At 44.4% G+C, this 16,542-nt stretch overlaps 1 protein-coding gene across 3 annotated transcripts in view; it reads left to right on the top strand.

Annotated features, from left to right (window-relative positions):
* Window positions 1–16,542, top strand: part of LOC142579494 (cell adhesion molecule Dscam1-like) — a 605,191-nt gene that overhangs the window by 515,968 nt on the left and 72,681 nt on the right. For all 3 annotated transcript variants that reach the window (XM_075689738.1, XM_075689737.1, XM_075689739.1), the window contains exon 21: window positions 7,240–7,419. In XM_075689738.1, the coding sequence (XP_075545853.1) occupies window positions 7,240–7,419 (180 nt within the window). The remainder of the gene's footprint in view (window positions 1–7,239; window positions 7,420–16,542) is intronic.

The following is a 16,542-nucleotide window of genomic DNA, read 5'->3' as shown; positions in this document are numbered from 1 at the left end:
CAATTATTAGGTATAAGTAATTTCCCCTGTGTTGTCCTCGGTGTCTTGGATTGTTGGCTTCTTATGCTATGCTTAATGAATATCGGGCCCCGAGTAACCCCCTTGCTTCTCATTCAATATATATATATATATATATATATATATATATATATATATATATATATATATATATATATATATATATATATATATATATATATATATATATCCTTAATAGCAGTTGCACTTTAAGAAATTTCTGCTGACCTCGAAGAATTGTTCTTTGAAGTGACGGCCTTATATGATTTGTACAACACCTCGTAGTTTCCAGTACAGTGTAGTAGCCGCCAAAATGTTTCGTTACTGAGATTTATTTAGGTAATTGCACTGAATTATCCAACTCGAGATGTACTATCCTAATTATAGAAGTGTCAACGAGGCATTTGTAGGCACCCCCAAATGACATCTAACTGTGGTGTTTTCAGCAACGCATTAATGACGTACAAATTTTTTCCGGCTGGTGAAGAAACCCCACGAAATATAAAAAAATATCCCGTGATTGCACTCCCACCCGCATCATAAAGCAGCACCCTCAAATAAGCCGGCTGAAAGCAACTGATTTGCCTGTCACAAACCCGAAGAGACAGCTCATCACCTTGATATTGGTACGAAATGGGAGCTGGCACCAACATCAGGTTTCGTGACTTTGCACCTATTCCTTTCTCTCATTTCTATGTCACGCTTATTATCCGTCTCTCGAGGTTGACTGATCACATTGATAAGAAGAGCCCCTTAATAACGCGGCCAAACCACCACTTTTACCACGCACGAAAGGCGAAAAGCAATGGAATAGGCATAGAACGACGTTTCAGAATCCCGGCTCTACTCGCACCGCATCGAAAGAGTGCGCGCACAGTTTTATGGCTATATTTCGCGCAAGAAACTTGCTTCGGACCACAGCCAAATTAAAATGATGGTTTTCTTTTCCATGAGAATGTATACCTGCTGCAAAAACAAGCTCGTGGCAAAAAAAAAAAAGGAATAGAACCGAATAGACAGACCGGGAAGCGACCCACATGTAGAAAACAAGTAAAACCGATGCGTTCATGAATGTAAATGTACCACTTTTAAATGAGCCCACTTGGCAATCAGGACGTCTGCACAAAAACAACAGAAAAAGAAAACCATCAGATTTTAGTGGCCCTTAATTATCTGTGAATTCTTAAACGCTGTTGAACTCCAGCTGCTACCTAGAGCACGTGTTTGAGTAGGTGTACTTATGCAGCTATGCAATGCTGAGTCCGCTTTATCACATCTTCAGTGGCTTTCTTGATGAACGACGATGGAATTCTACGGCAGACATCCATTATCCTTGCCTTGAGCTCATGTGATGTCGTCGTCTCGATCATGTAAACACGATATTTACCATAATCCCAAAGCAAAAAAATCGAGTGGGGAGAGGTCAGGCGACCTAGCCGGCCAATTCACAGGCCCGTGACTTCCAATCTGTTGCGCATGAGAAGTCGCATCAGCCAGTTTCATGCTCGGAAGCTGCTGTGTGCTGGCTCCCCATCCTGCTGAGACCACAGAAGTGAAAGACCTGACAGTAGGACTTCGCTGAGAAACTAATCCATCACTCCTTCAAGGATTTCGTCCACGTAACCCGACCCAGTCAGTGTGTGATCGCAGAAGATGGAACCGATTATAGCACCGGCGTAATTTCCACACCACATATTGAACGACCACTGGCAATATGCCGAGTGCGTTTTACCTAGTGTGGATTGCAGTCACTACAATGTGTGAATTAATCAAATTTTCCTTCCCTTTCTGAAAAAATTGGCTTCACCTGTGCACATGATGTTGCTCAAAAAGTGCAGTGACTAATCGGCTTTTGTGAGAACCCAATTCAGGAAATGTAGACGATTCTGCAGATCTTTATCTTCCAAGAATGCTGCTGGTTAAGGTGGTGCGTGTGAAATGCCGAGTGACTTAGAATCTTCTAAACTGATGACTTGGAAATTGGTACCTGCGCGGCCACGTCTCACGTGCTAGCATGAGGGTTTGAGGTCATAAACGCTAGAACATCCGCGCGTAGGCTAGGTCTCAAAGATGGAATCCTCTGCCACTGATTCTGGAAGCTGTCGGTCTGTCTCAGGTTTCCATAATTTCTGATTATAGTCGATGCGTTTGGCCTACTACCACACTTCCGAGACTGATATATATTTCCAGCCTTCCTCTTGTTGCCATTTGCAGCTCCCAAGGCAGGGATCATGTTTTCCTTGTGCTCATTAGAGAAAGACTTGGCGACTGGGACAACACAATACGCACCTTTAAATCTTTGCACTGAAGTTGTCAGTTCGCTTTTGTTGTGGTAGGCAATGTGGCAAAAAAAAAAAGAACTATTTGTGCACTTTATCTACGTTAGGACAACAGCTATGGGAGCTCGTTTTCAACTAAGACCAAGCGCGACATGTTACTTCGGCCGGGGTGCGGTAGATGAGGCATTAGCTCGATCACGATGTTTTTCTTTATTTTGTTTAGTTCGTTCTGACTAACTTAAAATAGCCTGTTCGAGGGCGTTGCTTTATGATGCGGGTGGTAGCGCAATCACGTGGTATTTTTAATATTTCGCGGACTTAATTTATCAGTCAGAAAAAAATTAGTGCGCAATTAGTACGTCGCTGAAAATGCCGCAGTTAGATGTCGCATGAATGTACCTACAAATGCCGCATTGACACTTTGATAATTTAGATAGTAGGTCTCGAGTTAGATAATTAATTACATTTATACCTAAATAACTCTCAGTAATGAAATAATTACTGGCGGCTACTCCACTGCACTGGAAGCAATATGCACTAGCTTTTCTATGTTCCTATCCCTAATAAATGTAACCTATGAATGAGTTTTTCTTTTCTTTTAGTGAGCCGTTAGCATTGCTTACTGGAAAGAGAAGCAATACTGAAACATATATCATTAACGTGCGTTTCATATGCCATTGATATAAGACTTTGCTGAAGGGGTCACTGAAGTCTGCAGGTTTTTTTTTTTCAGTGTCAGAAAAGCATGGGGGGGGGGGCAAAGCAATTTGAAGCGAGGTGAACATAAAGCAACATATTCATTCTCTAGGCATAGGCTATCCATACCCTTATAAATAATTGGTTATTGGCTCCCTCCTCCTCTTTCAAAAATTATTTCTGGTGTTTTACGTGCCGAAACCACGATTTGATGACGAGGCACCCCTCTTTTAAAAATATAATATATTTTTTCTGTGTACATATTGTGCATTTGCAGGTTTTTTAACGTGGAAACATAAAACAATGTTGAAGTGAACAAATACAAAGTGCTTCTTATGCGCTTATCATCCTAAAGTGAAGATTTGAAGAAGTAAAGCGAAATTCTGAATTACAAGACGCGCACGTCCGCGCCAATAATGATGCAGTAAGCTATTAGCCCAAGTAAAATTTGAGATGTAACGGTAGAGCCGAGTCAGAAGGAACCTCAAATGTTGCAGGTGACCAAATTCTGGTAATGACATTTTGGGTGTGTGTGGGGGGGGGGGGGGAGGGTGAGGATAGCCTTCTGCATCACCGGGGAAGGGGCGCACCGCCCCCCTCCGGAGTGCCCCGGAGTGGGCTCCGGAAGGGGGTCGTGTCCTGGAGCCCCCCTGTAGTCGGTACCTATGTGCCAACTTGCAAACGAAGATGTAGAAAAGAGAACGAGGGCTGAAACGGCTTATTGGCCAGACTGATGCCGCCATTCATGAGGCCAAGTGACACGACTCATCTATAAAGATCAAACTAACACGCTTCGGGTTTTATAACCACCTTTCACAAAAAATAGGGTCCACCTATAGGAACTTCGGGCTGCCAGTGGGAAACACTCTATCTTAGTTCAGACATTATTTTAACGTTGGCATTTGCAGGTGGTCGTTGTGCCTAACGAAGTAGGGAGCGAGAAAATTTCTGTGTGTGAAATGGTGCCAGAGTTTGAATGCAGTTTGTGTCAGTGCCTTGTAGTCTACGTTGGAATGAAGATTGATGACAGGAATGTTTTATCCGAAGGATGGCAGGGTAAAAAAAGAAAAGAACAATGTCAGGGACTGAAGATGAAGAATGATCAGGGTGCTCGACAAATAAAAAAACAGAAGAAAAATATAGATGTATGTTTCTTTAGTGCCTCTATTGCTCGTGTGAACTAGGTGCAACCGAGTGAATTGATGTCATGAGCTCAGGAATAATTAGTGTCTGCGTCGCTGGCGTTGATTAATTGAGATGCTGCAACTTGCATTCCGTTATCTCACATTATGCGATAGCAACCAGACCCGCCGTGGTTGCTTAGTGGCTTTGGTGATGCGCTGCTGCGCACGAGGTCGCGGGTTCAAATCGCCGCCACCGCGGCCGCATTTCGACGGGAGCGAAATTCAAAAGCACCAGTGTACATACACTTATGTGCACGTTAAAAAACCGCAGGTGGTGAAAATTAATCCGGAGTCCCCCATTACCGCATGCCTCCTAATCAGATGGTAGTTTTGGCACGCAAAACCCCATAATTTAGTTGGAAACCAGAATAACTTCCGACGTGTAACATTTTCATGGTGATTCGTACTGTAAAAGACTGTTCCTTCTGCAAAACTGTAGAAAGTTGGGCTTGCTGGTTATCCACGACTGTGATTTCAACGCGAAGTAGACATGATTAACACACAAAGGTATTAGACACACAAGGCCTCGCGTGCAATTCTGCACTTTCATTCGTGTGCACTTCCGCATTTTAATTGGAACTTAGCCGAAAAATCGAAAGATTTAAAGCACAGCAATATTGAACATGGTCGCTCAGCGTGTCTTGAGAATATGCATCGTTTCGACCTTGCGTGAAGACTTTTGCAGCAGGGACAAGAAGAGCCTCTGTTTTCTTGCGTGCTTACTCGGAACTCAAAAGTTGTTGGTTAAGAATGTAACCAGGAAATGCTTAAGGCGCTTGAAAGCTTACGACGCAAGAGGAAGGATTATCACACTTGCGAAAAAGAAGAACGACACATTCGCTGCAGAATTATACCTGAAAATTGGAATACTGCGTTTTGACACAGATAAACCTTTAGCTTACCGGCCGTTTCATTCAGTAAAGGTAGTGTCCGTGCCGGTTATGAGCCAACAAATAAATCAGAAATCTAGCATGGCTGAGCGTGTACGCAGAGACGAACTTTCGCACGTGTTTGGCATTTACTTCTTAAACAAACTAGGATTATGTACTTGCACAAATTTATCAGGTTTTGCGATGTTTATTTAGTTTTAAGGTTTATAAGCTTTTTAAAAGCTTATTTCAGTACACTTGAAGTATAACTTCTAGTGCGTGCTACCTTTGTCTTGAACTCTTGCATTCTTTTTCGCCGATAAGAATATGTGCTGTTTATACTGGATACTGACAAAGAGCTGAAATGGAAAGTACATAGCTTCGATATTTTAGGCAAGCACCTGGAAAGCGGCACTGAATTCTCGATAAACTGCCTATAATGAGGAGCCAAGATAAGCAATGAATGGAGAAAGGAGACGAAAATGTCCGGACTCCTTTTTGGCCAATACTCTGGGAGCCCGTCAGGTGGCTTCCTTGGAAACTTGGCGAAGAAAACGTGCACTAAAGCATCGTGCCAGCAGGTGCACTGACATATCCATAACTGAAACAAAACCAGCAAAACAAGACAACCACGGTGCAAAAGAAAGGATATCGATCATGGAAGATTTCTTACCCGGCAGTATAATGACACCATATTTTTCACGTTGTGTGCACCTCCTATCGAAAAGATACCATTTTCTTTTTGGACTTGAATATTTTACTAGTTCTGCAAGTTACTCGACCGAAACTACTGCTCAAAAATAAAGTGAGGAAAATGTGCACTTCACTGTTTATCACGATGCGCACGTTTTTCGTCCACAAAGTCTTAGTATTCCCATGCGCTCATCATTTTGCGAGGTCAGAACACTCGTAGGTTCATGCGCGGTTGTGAGTTTTTTTATGTTCACTCATAAGAAGGGCTCATTTTTCAAACCCAATACTCGCTTTTTGTGCATTAGAAATTTAGTAGCAGCCGTCAAATATACTTTTCTGGATTATTTCAATTATCTCCCTATTGCGCAACATTACCAAAACCTTTGATGTGTATAAATTATTAGTTAATCGTGCTGTCACTATACTGATTGCTGCAGTAATTGCATGGGGTGATCTTTCATAGCAGATGGTTGTCTGCGTAAGAGTTGTGTCTTTTTAAGCTTCCGGTATTTCCCGTTGTTCAGTTTTGCTCAACTCTTATTTGCCAGAAATAATAACTGCTGTTATAGAATTTATTTATTATTGCAATGTTACAGGTAGCAAAGCCTAAGTGTTACATTATTTTACCCTGCGGTAACGTGCATAAAACTCGCAAGCTTGTCTTAAAATAAGCTTTTATGTTTGTATGAGGTCTTTTTTTACTTGAGAACACGAGGAAGAAATTGTCTTGAATGGTATGATGGCAGTTTAGCAAGCACTAAGAGCTCAACAGTCCCATTAACAGCATAACGGTGTTATCATAACGTATATCACGTCAATAACGCCCAATCACTGAATATGTAAAGTAATATTTCTTAGATGCTGCATTTTTGTAAGCGATTTCTTTTCCACGGAGGCTTCAATATTTTACCAACTGCCAGATTTACGATTGAAATGATGCAGGATGACGTAGAGAGTTCAGTCCTGCTGCCTTAACTCTATGAGTGATTTTCTAAGTGCTCAAAAATGACCCTCCTTCGCAACGCTTCCTACATAGCTGGGTATACGCACTTGCTCGAAGAATATGCAGTTCACTGCCGGCTCGATGATCGTCACGTCCTGCCGCTCACTGCGGTGTTATCGGTGTATTTAAATGTCGTGGTCGCTAATTATCGAAGAGAGAAATATGCCAGGAGGTCGCATTTCATAGAATGTTGAGGAATGACGAAACGAACAAACAATTTAATTAATTATTAGCAATTCTTAATTAATATTACTAATAATTATTTATTTGCTTGATTGACCGCCTGTCTGTTTGTTTGTGCGTAACCTAGGCAATAAACGCAAAGGTATGCGTATTATCTTCTCTTGCTTTCGTTTGAGACTCTGGGGCGCTGTTCACACGCAGAGATATAGAGTAACTTCGCTGTTTACACAAAACTAACATTTAGTAATTCAGTGTTTTGATGCAAGGATAGCAGTCGTTACAACCTGCTTTCCTCGCCCATTTTCGTTCTTTAGGTACCGTCCCACCGTTGGTGTCAGTGAACAGCGAGGAACGCCGTTTCTACCGCCACCTGGGCATTGTAGTGCCGGTGGCCTGCTCAGCGGTCATCGTCCTCATGGTGTCCTTGGTCGTGTGCCTGTTCTACAGCCGAAGCTGCTGCCGGGCGCGCTCCAGGGTCATCTACGAGACGGCCGGTGCGTATTGGGGACTCATCTTCACGACTTGCCGTTTTATGGAATCGCTGCTCAGACCGCGCGCGCATGGCGACGGGGCGGGCCTCGTTCTCGAGAAATGTGGCACGAAATTCAGGTGTGCAAGACGGTTGAAGATGACTTTGATGCCTTACGAGTTGCGCACGCACTCAGCATGTGCAAGAGTCTGAAATTTCAGGTGTTTGTTGGGCAAGTCATGCGAAAGGGACGTAACGTAACAATCTGTCCAAGCATCTTGAAAACCTAGAACGCTAACAAGCGCGCCTTGAAAGTAATAGTGATTAGCTTGTTTCGTGTTTTGCGACAGATGTACACTGTATGCCCTTCCCGTTGTAAGGAAAAGCGATCATATGCGCGTTAAACGATACGCACAACTGTAATTTTGTCATCTTGGTGAGCAACCTTGATCATAAAGAGTGCTGCATCTTAATCTCTCTGATGATTGCATGCGTGCAATTTCTAGCGCCTTCGCGCCATCGGCGAATCTTTCGATTCCGTGCACGAACTGTCTAGCACCACCGCGCTACCCACCACTGAATAGCACTGTGTAAGGGACAGTGGATATAAATTTTGCTTTTATTCACAATATTCGAAGCCTACTTCCAGCACATGACGATCTTGCTGTGCTATCGATGCTTCAGACGCTCACATAATCTTTCAGTGAGACCGTCATGTCTTACTAAAACCTGGTTACCTGCGAATATTGAAGCAGCGGATTGTTCGATTGCAAAAAACACGACAACATTTATCGGTGAGACAGGGGTGCTTGGCGAGGCGGAGGCGTACTTCTAGCACTCTCTGATGCTGTCTGTCGTTTCCTGCCCATCTATCTATCGCTTTAGAACTTGTTTTTGTTAAAATACAGGCGTGCTCTAAGAAATTGGTTTTGGACGTTTGTTATCGTACGCCGTCCTGTGCACCAACCTTTGCTGAGGGCCTTCATGATCTCATCCATATGATTACAGTGCGGTATCCGAATAGCCCGTTCCTTTTGCTAGGTGACCTTAACTTCCATCATATAGTATGGTCTAATGTCCATTCTTACAGTCATCCTTTTTCCAGTGAAGGCGGACAGATTTTTGTATTCATGCACTGATTTCAACTTGTCCCAGCTTGTAATGCATGCCACTCGAACTACGCCACTACTTCTAACATCGTGGATCTGGTACTTACCATTACAACTGCTCATTTCAATCCCATATCGTGCCTACTGGGGCTACAGGTGATCACCTACTGCTTCATTTTTCTTTGACCTGCACCATGCTTCACAAAAGTAACCGGAAAAAATATATCCGTGACAATAAACACGCTGCTTCTGTCGCTATTAACCATGAGCTCTCCGCCTTTTTAAATCATTGCTTGCCCAACTTTCATGATCGCTCCATGAATACTAACTAGAATTTATTCAAAGAAAAAGTTTCACCGCTCATCGAGAGCTACGTTCTACGCATAGTCATCACGTGAAACTGACAATCACCATGGTTTGATCAGTCGTTAAAGGGACTATGTAATAAGAAAAAAACGCATTTTTCGCTCTGCAAAGCTAACTGGTTCTCAAGAACGTTGGATTGCTTATCAGGTCGGGACTACACAATACGAAAAAGTTCTTAACCACGCCAAGATTAATTTTTAAATACTACATTGCCATCTCTTTTAATTACTAAACCTAGACAATTTGGGTGGTAGTCAACAAAAGATACAAAAGAACAAAAGGTCTTGTCCTGTAGCCCAAACAGTGGCGCATACCCACTATGGGTGATTGGCCAAGAAGCAGGCGGTTTTCCGTAGGCTTACAAGTAAAGCGAAACTAGATTCTAATAGTGGAGCGAGGGTCTATAGGACTGTAATTGATAAGTGTAATGAAGATATTGTTAAAAATTTTGATAACATAATTAAAGGTACAGAAATTAACTGATAGAAGTTATTGATAATTTTAGAAATTCAGCAAGGTACTCTTTTTGTCTCTCTAATAAAACTGTCCTGTTTCCCAGCGCTGTCTCTCGTTTTCTTCCGCCATTTCTAATTTCTTTGTTTTTCTCTTCTACCTCTCGGCTCTCTCCGATGTTCTCCGACCTCTTCTTCTCTGTCGGCTCGCTTCACTATCCCCCCCCCCCCCACATTTCTTCTTCATCCCTCCTGAGATGGTAATTGAACAAATTCGCTATGGAAGCGATTCTTCATTTTCGTGTGCGCCGACATACCAGGCAGTTTTTAAATTGCCTCACTGACTTGCGGTTTTCACGACACGATACGGTTCTTTATAGACAAAGCCAGTGTTAGATAGTCCTTTACTCATGAGAACCAAGTCTCCTACCTTCAGCGCTGATAACGTTGTGTTTTGCTTCTAATCAAAGTTCCTTTCATTCTTTCACGGTTGTTTGCTTGGCTGTGTTCTGTCCTTCTCGTTTCGATAAGCTGCACCATGTTGTCGACTCCCAAGGCTACATCAGCGGGAGAACAAGCTGGTTTTCCAGTAGCAACAAAGAATGGCATACGTCCTAGACTAGCTGTGGGATCGGTTATGGTGAAATACCGCTGCTTTAAGACAGCACTTCCATCCTTCCGGAAAACTTGGGTACATGCAGATGTATTGCTTCAGGGCCCGTGTATTTCGTTCGACCAATCCATTAGCTGCTGGGTGGTACGGGGTGGCGAATTCCATTGTTACCTCACGTCGTTTTGCCCATTCCTGCGGTTTATGGCTTCTAAAGGTGGACCATTATCGGATACCAAAACTTTCACTTTGTCAAACATTTTTGCGGTTGAGCAACGAGACAACGCAGTTGGCAGCCTCTCTTCCTAGCTTCGTTGCTACCGTCCATGCGCACTCGTTCACGCACACAAAGAACGCTTGCGTTTTCTTCACACCTTTTGACTTCTTGCGGAGCTCGGCGAAGTCTAAGTGGACAACTTCGAATGATGTCCCTGAATGTTTGGGCAATGTCATTTGTTCGATTGGTTGTTTTAATTTCACCTTATTCAGTTCACATTCGTGGCATCATTGCACATACATCTTCGCGTCTTGTTTCACATGATGCGATGTAAACTGCTTCGTGAGCTTCATGTAGGTTCGCCAAAACCCATCTTGTCCACCTGATTGAGGGCTATTGTGATACACATTCAAGGTTTTTGACACAAGGGTGGGAGGCACCACAACTTTTCCGTCTCTGCGGACTGTAGTCCTTCAGTTCCTTTCCAAAGTTTCCCGGTGTTTATTGCTTCTTGGCGAAGTAAAACACGCGTGACCGCCAAACTCCACATAACATCAGCGTCTTTCATTGAAGCTCTCGGGCAATGACTCACTCGTTCACCCAGTGAACGATTTTTCCTTAAACTTCTTGTACGATTTTTACTTTATGCAGGAGTGGAAGTACCGAATGGCCTTTAGGACAACGAGAGCTTCTTTCTCAGTTGCGTAGGTAACTTTCGTCTTCACGAAACTGTAACTGTAGTAACCCACCATGCGAAGCTGTTGATTTGTTTCCCGGGTGGCGTTGCGTTGATGCAGAACCACTCCATTCCATAATGTGACGCATCTGTATTTAGTTCAAATGGAAGGGAAAAATTAGGAAGGCAAAGCGCAGGGTCCGAGGAAATTACCTGCATCACCTCTTCGTACACGTAGTCGCAATCTCCTGTCCATCGAAACGGTGCATCTCTTTGCATCAATAAGCAGGGAGGTGGCGGGTTCAACACCCTGTGTTGTATATTGTGAACCCACTACCAGCGAAACCGTGAATAAGTGCAGCTGTGGAGTGCATAATTAGCCGCACGTCGAACTAGGCCTGAAAGTTTTTGCGTCAACGTTGTTAAGCAACATGTCTTCTTAGCACAGCCTCGAATAAATGCTCTCAAATGGCCGGCTAGTCCCAAAAGCACGCGAAACGAATGGACGTCAGATGGCTTTACAAGCTCAGCAATGCGCGTTACGTACTCTTCTTTATTATTTTTAGTGGTACCATCTAATACGCGACCAAGAAACATGGCTGTTTTTGAAGAACTCGCCCTTCTTGAAGGTTATCTTTAGCATGGATTCAGACAAAGTAGCGAGAATATTCGCAAGGTGTTCTTCATATTGCTGCTCACTCTTAGAATATACAATGATGTCGTCTACATGTACATTACAGAAGCGACATTAAAATGGTTCAAAACTGTGTTCATCATCTTCTGAAACCAGCCGGGCGAGTTTTTCCAACCAAGCGCAAGACAATTGTACTCGTAAATGTCGAATGGAGTCACAAAGGCGGCTTATTGATTGGTCTTTTCTTGAAGTGGCTTTCTTTGAAGTGGCTTGAAGGGGATATATCTGTGCAAAGCCTTCTTTGCACAGATCTATTCTGGAGAACCAGCTACATCCGTCGGTGTAGTCGATGATACTGTCTATTCGAGGCATTGGAAATTGGATCAAATGCCTCTGGTTGTTGATCGCTCTGGATTTAGTGCAGAGCCTGAGGTTACCGTCTTCTTTTGTGGCGATGGTGATTGTCGCTGCAAATGGCGATACAGATGGACGGATGATATCAGCATTTAACATCTTTTGAAGCTCCTCTTTTAGCCATGTCTTCTTTTGTCTGGATAGGCTGTATGACTTTTTCCTGACTATAGTAGTGTCGCGCAGTAGCTTCAAAAATTTGTTGCAGGAGATAGCCTCCGAAGCAAAGCAATTCCGAATAGAGTTTCTGAATACTTTCACCATTCTTCCGCCTGTGAATTCGGTTTGCACATTCATAGGTTTGGAATGATCTTTATCGGGGCTTACAGACACAGTGCCGTCCGAACGAATGTTTAGCATCAATGATTTCATGTCAAGGCGAGAATGAAGAAAGCGTATTCGACACTTTCCACCACCAAGGCAAGAACTTCCGCGCATTGCGGCTGATATTTTAGCCTTAAGCTTATCCATTCGCATTGCTCCTGTCATGTCCGTCATAGCCTCGTAGAAGGATTGGGCTGCCTGTGAATATGTCATCTGAATTTGCTGTGCTTCCTGTGAGTGTTGATATTGAAGCTCCACTGTCGACAAGAGCTCGCAGGTTCTGTACGTTCACTTCAACTTGTATGTGAAGTGAACTTGAAGAAACCAGTAAGAAGGTCTCGTTTTGTTTCGGTTAAACATACGGAGGTTTTTTGTGTCAACTGTTTCTGTTTGAGCAGTGTCGATGTCTGCAAGACGTCACCGGGCCCTGTGTCGGTCGCACGAAGTCCAATATTTGCACTATCTAAGTTGTGGCGACCTTACATCCGAGTTGCTGGATTGAGAATCTGATCGTCCGGGAAGATTTGAACATGTCTTGCAGCTCCTCTCGGAGCAGTAAAGAGGGAATAATTGTAGCAGCTCTAGTAGTGCCTAGAGAGCTTTCGGCCCTTTTATTTGTGTATGTCGTCGCAAATCTCCTGGGAGATCGTGAATTGCAAGCGCTAAGATTTATGTTGATGGCTAATCTGGTTCAGCAAGTCGAAGCAGTCTCTGCTTCCTAAGAAAGTAGTCAAGTGGGGAACTAGGCCTACAATAGTAAAACAGTGCCTGGTCCCATCGCTGCACGGTTAGTTCTTTGCAGCCACTTTCTCGTTACACCACTCCGAAGTTGCCGCATGTTTAAGACCAGGTGTTGGTCAGACAGCCGTCCGTTGTATAACGCTGCGGCTTCATATGACATATTTCATCCTTCTTCGTTATCAGAAGACCAGTCTAAAGTTTCTGACCGTAAAATTTCAACTGGACGGTTTCCTTTGTTGCGCAAAGCAGACAGGAAAGCCTTTGCCATGGCATTCTGTTGCGAAAACTGTTGCCGCATCGCTATGGCCTGAAGAATTGTTCGTCGCTCGTCATATGACGCTGCATAACCGAATGGTCGTCCGCGTACCAGCTGGGTAAACAGGCCCACTGGTATCTTCACTTTGGCCGAACCGCGTTTAACAAACTCTTCGGATGACATAGAAGCTCGATCAGAACAAGATCCAGCTCACCCGTTGTTGTGTGCACAAGGAAGTCAACCGAAGAATCATGCTGGGCTTGGTAGCCTTTGCCTATCATTCGGTCGTTGTACCTGTCCTCGAAAAAAGTCACCCACATCTTCGTTCACTTGTGGGCTGTGCCAAAATATGTAATAAGCTCGCATATATCAAATACATCAAACAAGCATTAAATCAATGTCGTGGCTCTCTCCGATGTTCTCCCATTTCTATTGCGGCACGCTTGAAGAGACAATTCAGCTATCGCCCTTAAGACTGAACGATCAGTTAATCCAACTTGATCAGTGCGCATTTTTTTGAACTCTGTATTTCTTTTTGCTTTTTCCAAAAATATGTCTTCTGTAACCCCTATCTATACCATTATCGATTTTTACCAATGGGCCCTATTGTCTTTGATATTGCTGGCATAAAATTTTCTTCACCATGTGGCATTGATAATATAAATTGAAGTTTTGAATTAGGACTAAAATGTACCGTGCTATGATGTTTTCTAATCTAATCCAGCAATCTCCTCAGACAGCCTGCATTCCGGAAGACTAGAAGGTCGAGAGGGTAATTCCATTGCACAAGTCTGGGAATAGCCATTTGCCATATAATTATTGACTCATTTTACTTACGTGCATTCCATGGAAAATTATAGAACATGTAATTTACTCTCACCTTGCATCATTACTACAGTCAAATGCTTTCTTACAGATGATCAGCGTGGATTTCTCACGCAATTTTTCTATGAAACTGAACTTTTATTGTTTACACATTACCTAAACTCTATACTTGAAAGGGGTTCCATTGTTGACAGTATATTCCTAGATTTCTCAAAAGCGTTTGACAAGAATTTTCAACTGATTTCCTTAAAGCTAAGTAAATTTAACCTTGATCGTAACATTCTTCAATGGCTGCACTCATTTGTTCCCGATTGTTCAGAATTTCTTACACCTAATAATACTTCCTCTTTCCCTTCTGCACTTGAATCGGGCGTGCCACAAGGCTCTATGCGGGGACCTTTGCGTTTGTTCATCTATATCAACGACTTAACTGATAGGTTATCTCCATCAATTATCTCCATCCATCAAGCGGAGACGCAGGTGCGCCCGCGGATGCGCGGCATGGCGTTCGCGCAACGCTGGGTCTAACGACGTTCGCCGGTGAGTGCTCCCGCTTCACTCATGACTACCGCGACTACTATGAATTCCCTAAGAGGCTACGACCCGACGGAGATGGACTTCAGTCATGTACCAACATCCCAGCAGCAGCTGATGCCCCCGCAGGATCTCCCGAAGGAAGACAACAGCCATGGCTGGAACATATGGTCCCGGCGCAACAACGAAAGAGCGGCGCAAGCTAAATCGACAGCTCCCAAGCAAGAGCCGGAGCAGAAAGAACGCCGAGAGCCTCTCGCACCGAGACTTCCGCGTCTACCGAGTTTAAAGAATTTTCCATACAAGGTCATCATCCGACCTAAAACCACGGTGGATCTGCAATCTGTGGCTCCACGCTCCTTCGATCTCGAATTAGGGATCCAAGCGGCCCTCGACACACCGCTACAAGAAAAGCCAACTCTGCGCGTTGTTAGCCAGCAGAACATTATAATGATATGTACTCACTGTGAGGAAGATGCGTTCCGCCTCGCCAAGCTTAATAGTCTGCACCTCGACGGCAAGAGTATAACAGTCACCGCCTACGTTGCCTTGCCAGAGGATGTTTGCAGGGGTGTAATACATAATATCAAGCCTGAAGTGGGTGATGACTCTATCTTCCAAGACGTCTCCTCACCCAGCCATACAATCCTGGGAGCGCGCCGTCTGGGCAAGACTACGTCGGCAGTCATCGTCTTCGCCGGCCAGAAAGTTCCATTCACGGTCAACTACGGGTGGTCAGAGCGCCGCTGCTACATCTACCGGAAAACGAGGGCGGCTTGCATCAACTGTGGAATGCGAGGTCACCGAGCAGACGTCTGCCCGAAACCCAAGGGGGCTGCTTGCCAGAACTGTGGAACGCCGAGTCCAGATGAGACGCACGAGTGCGCACCCGTTTGCGCGCTGTGCAAGGGTCCGCACAAGACTTATTCAAGGGACTGCAAGGAGAAATTCCACAGACCGCTGAACAAGAACGCTAGTGCCACGTCATCAAACGCGGCATCAACAACGGAACTTGAAGAAGGTAGGAGCAGGCCGAGGCAGAAGAAGCAGCCTGAACAGCGATGGCGAGGGGCGTCGTCATCAGTCTCTCGCTCTCGTTCCACCTCTCGCGGCCGTTCGAGCTCGAGACGCCGGGCAACCGGCTCCAACCAGAACGCCAGTCACGTGGAGGCGGGTAAAGAACAAGGGAAGGAGAACCTCACGAAGACCACCGGGGCGCTGAAGAAGACGTCCTCGAGTCAGCTCTCAGATTCGAAGGTGAGCTTTGCAGAGTGGCCTCCCCTCCCCTCGACCTCCCCGCAGAATAACACGCAGTTGGCAGCACTCAAAAAAGAGATAGAAAGTCTTAAAAAACAAGTCAGCGCTTTAACAATCCAAAACCAAGAGCTTAAGCGATCCACTACTAATGCAATAACGCCGGTAACTCAGCCTACTCCTCAAAGCCAAACAAAGCAGGTGCCTAGCTCCCAACCTGCCTTAGGCGAGGTCTACCAACAAATTATCCAAGAACTCCGATCCTTCAAGGAGGAGTTTCGAGCCTTTCCAATTTACGTGAACGCCCAATTCCAAGAAATTCGAGAGCAGGTTGCAAATAACAGAAGATACACGGAGACGGCAATTTCTGCACTTCGGAAGGAACATGCGGATAAAAGACATAAGTCCAAATTCGCTCGTACAATGCAAGTGGACGAGCCCTCTGATACGGACTCACCATGCCAGCCAAGCCTAGAATAAAGATCTGGCAGTGGAACTGCCGGGGCTACAGGAGAAAGCAGGCGGCTCTTAATCTCCTACTATCTCAGGAATCTGACCCACCGGCAGCTATCCTAATTCAAGAACCCCACCTAATACCTATCAAACTCCAAGACTATGTGACTTATCAGCAAGACCAGTTAACTGCCACGTTAGTGCACAAACTCTACACTGCCATACTGCACGACCCTTTCGAGCCGGATATTGCGCACTGCTATATTACTATTCTTCCTCTCCAAAG

This window comes from Dermacentor variabilis, chromosome 4 (assembly GCF_050947875.1).
Source record: "Dermacentor variabilis isolate Ectoservices chromosome 4, ASM5094787v1, whole genome shotgun sequence".
NCBI lineage: Eukaryota > Metazoa > Arthropoda > Arachnida > Ixodida > Ixodidae > Dermacentor > Dermacentor variabilis.
Note: the sequence above shows the minus strand (reverse complement) of the source record. Positions and strands in the feature narration are given on the sequence as shown.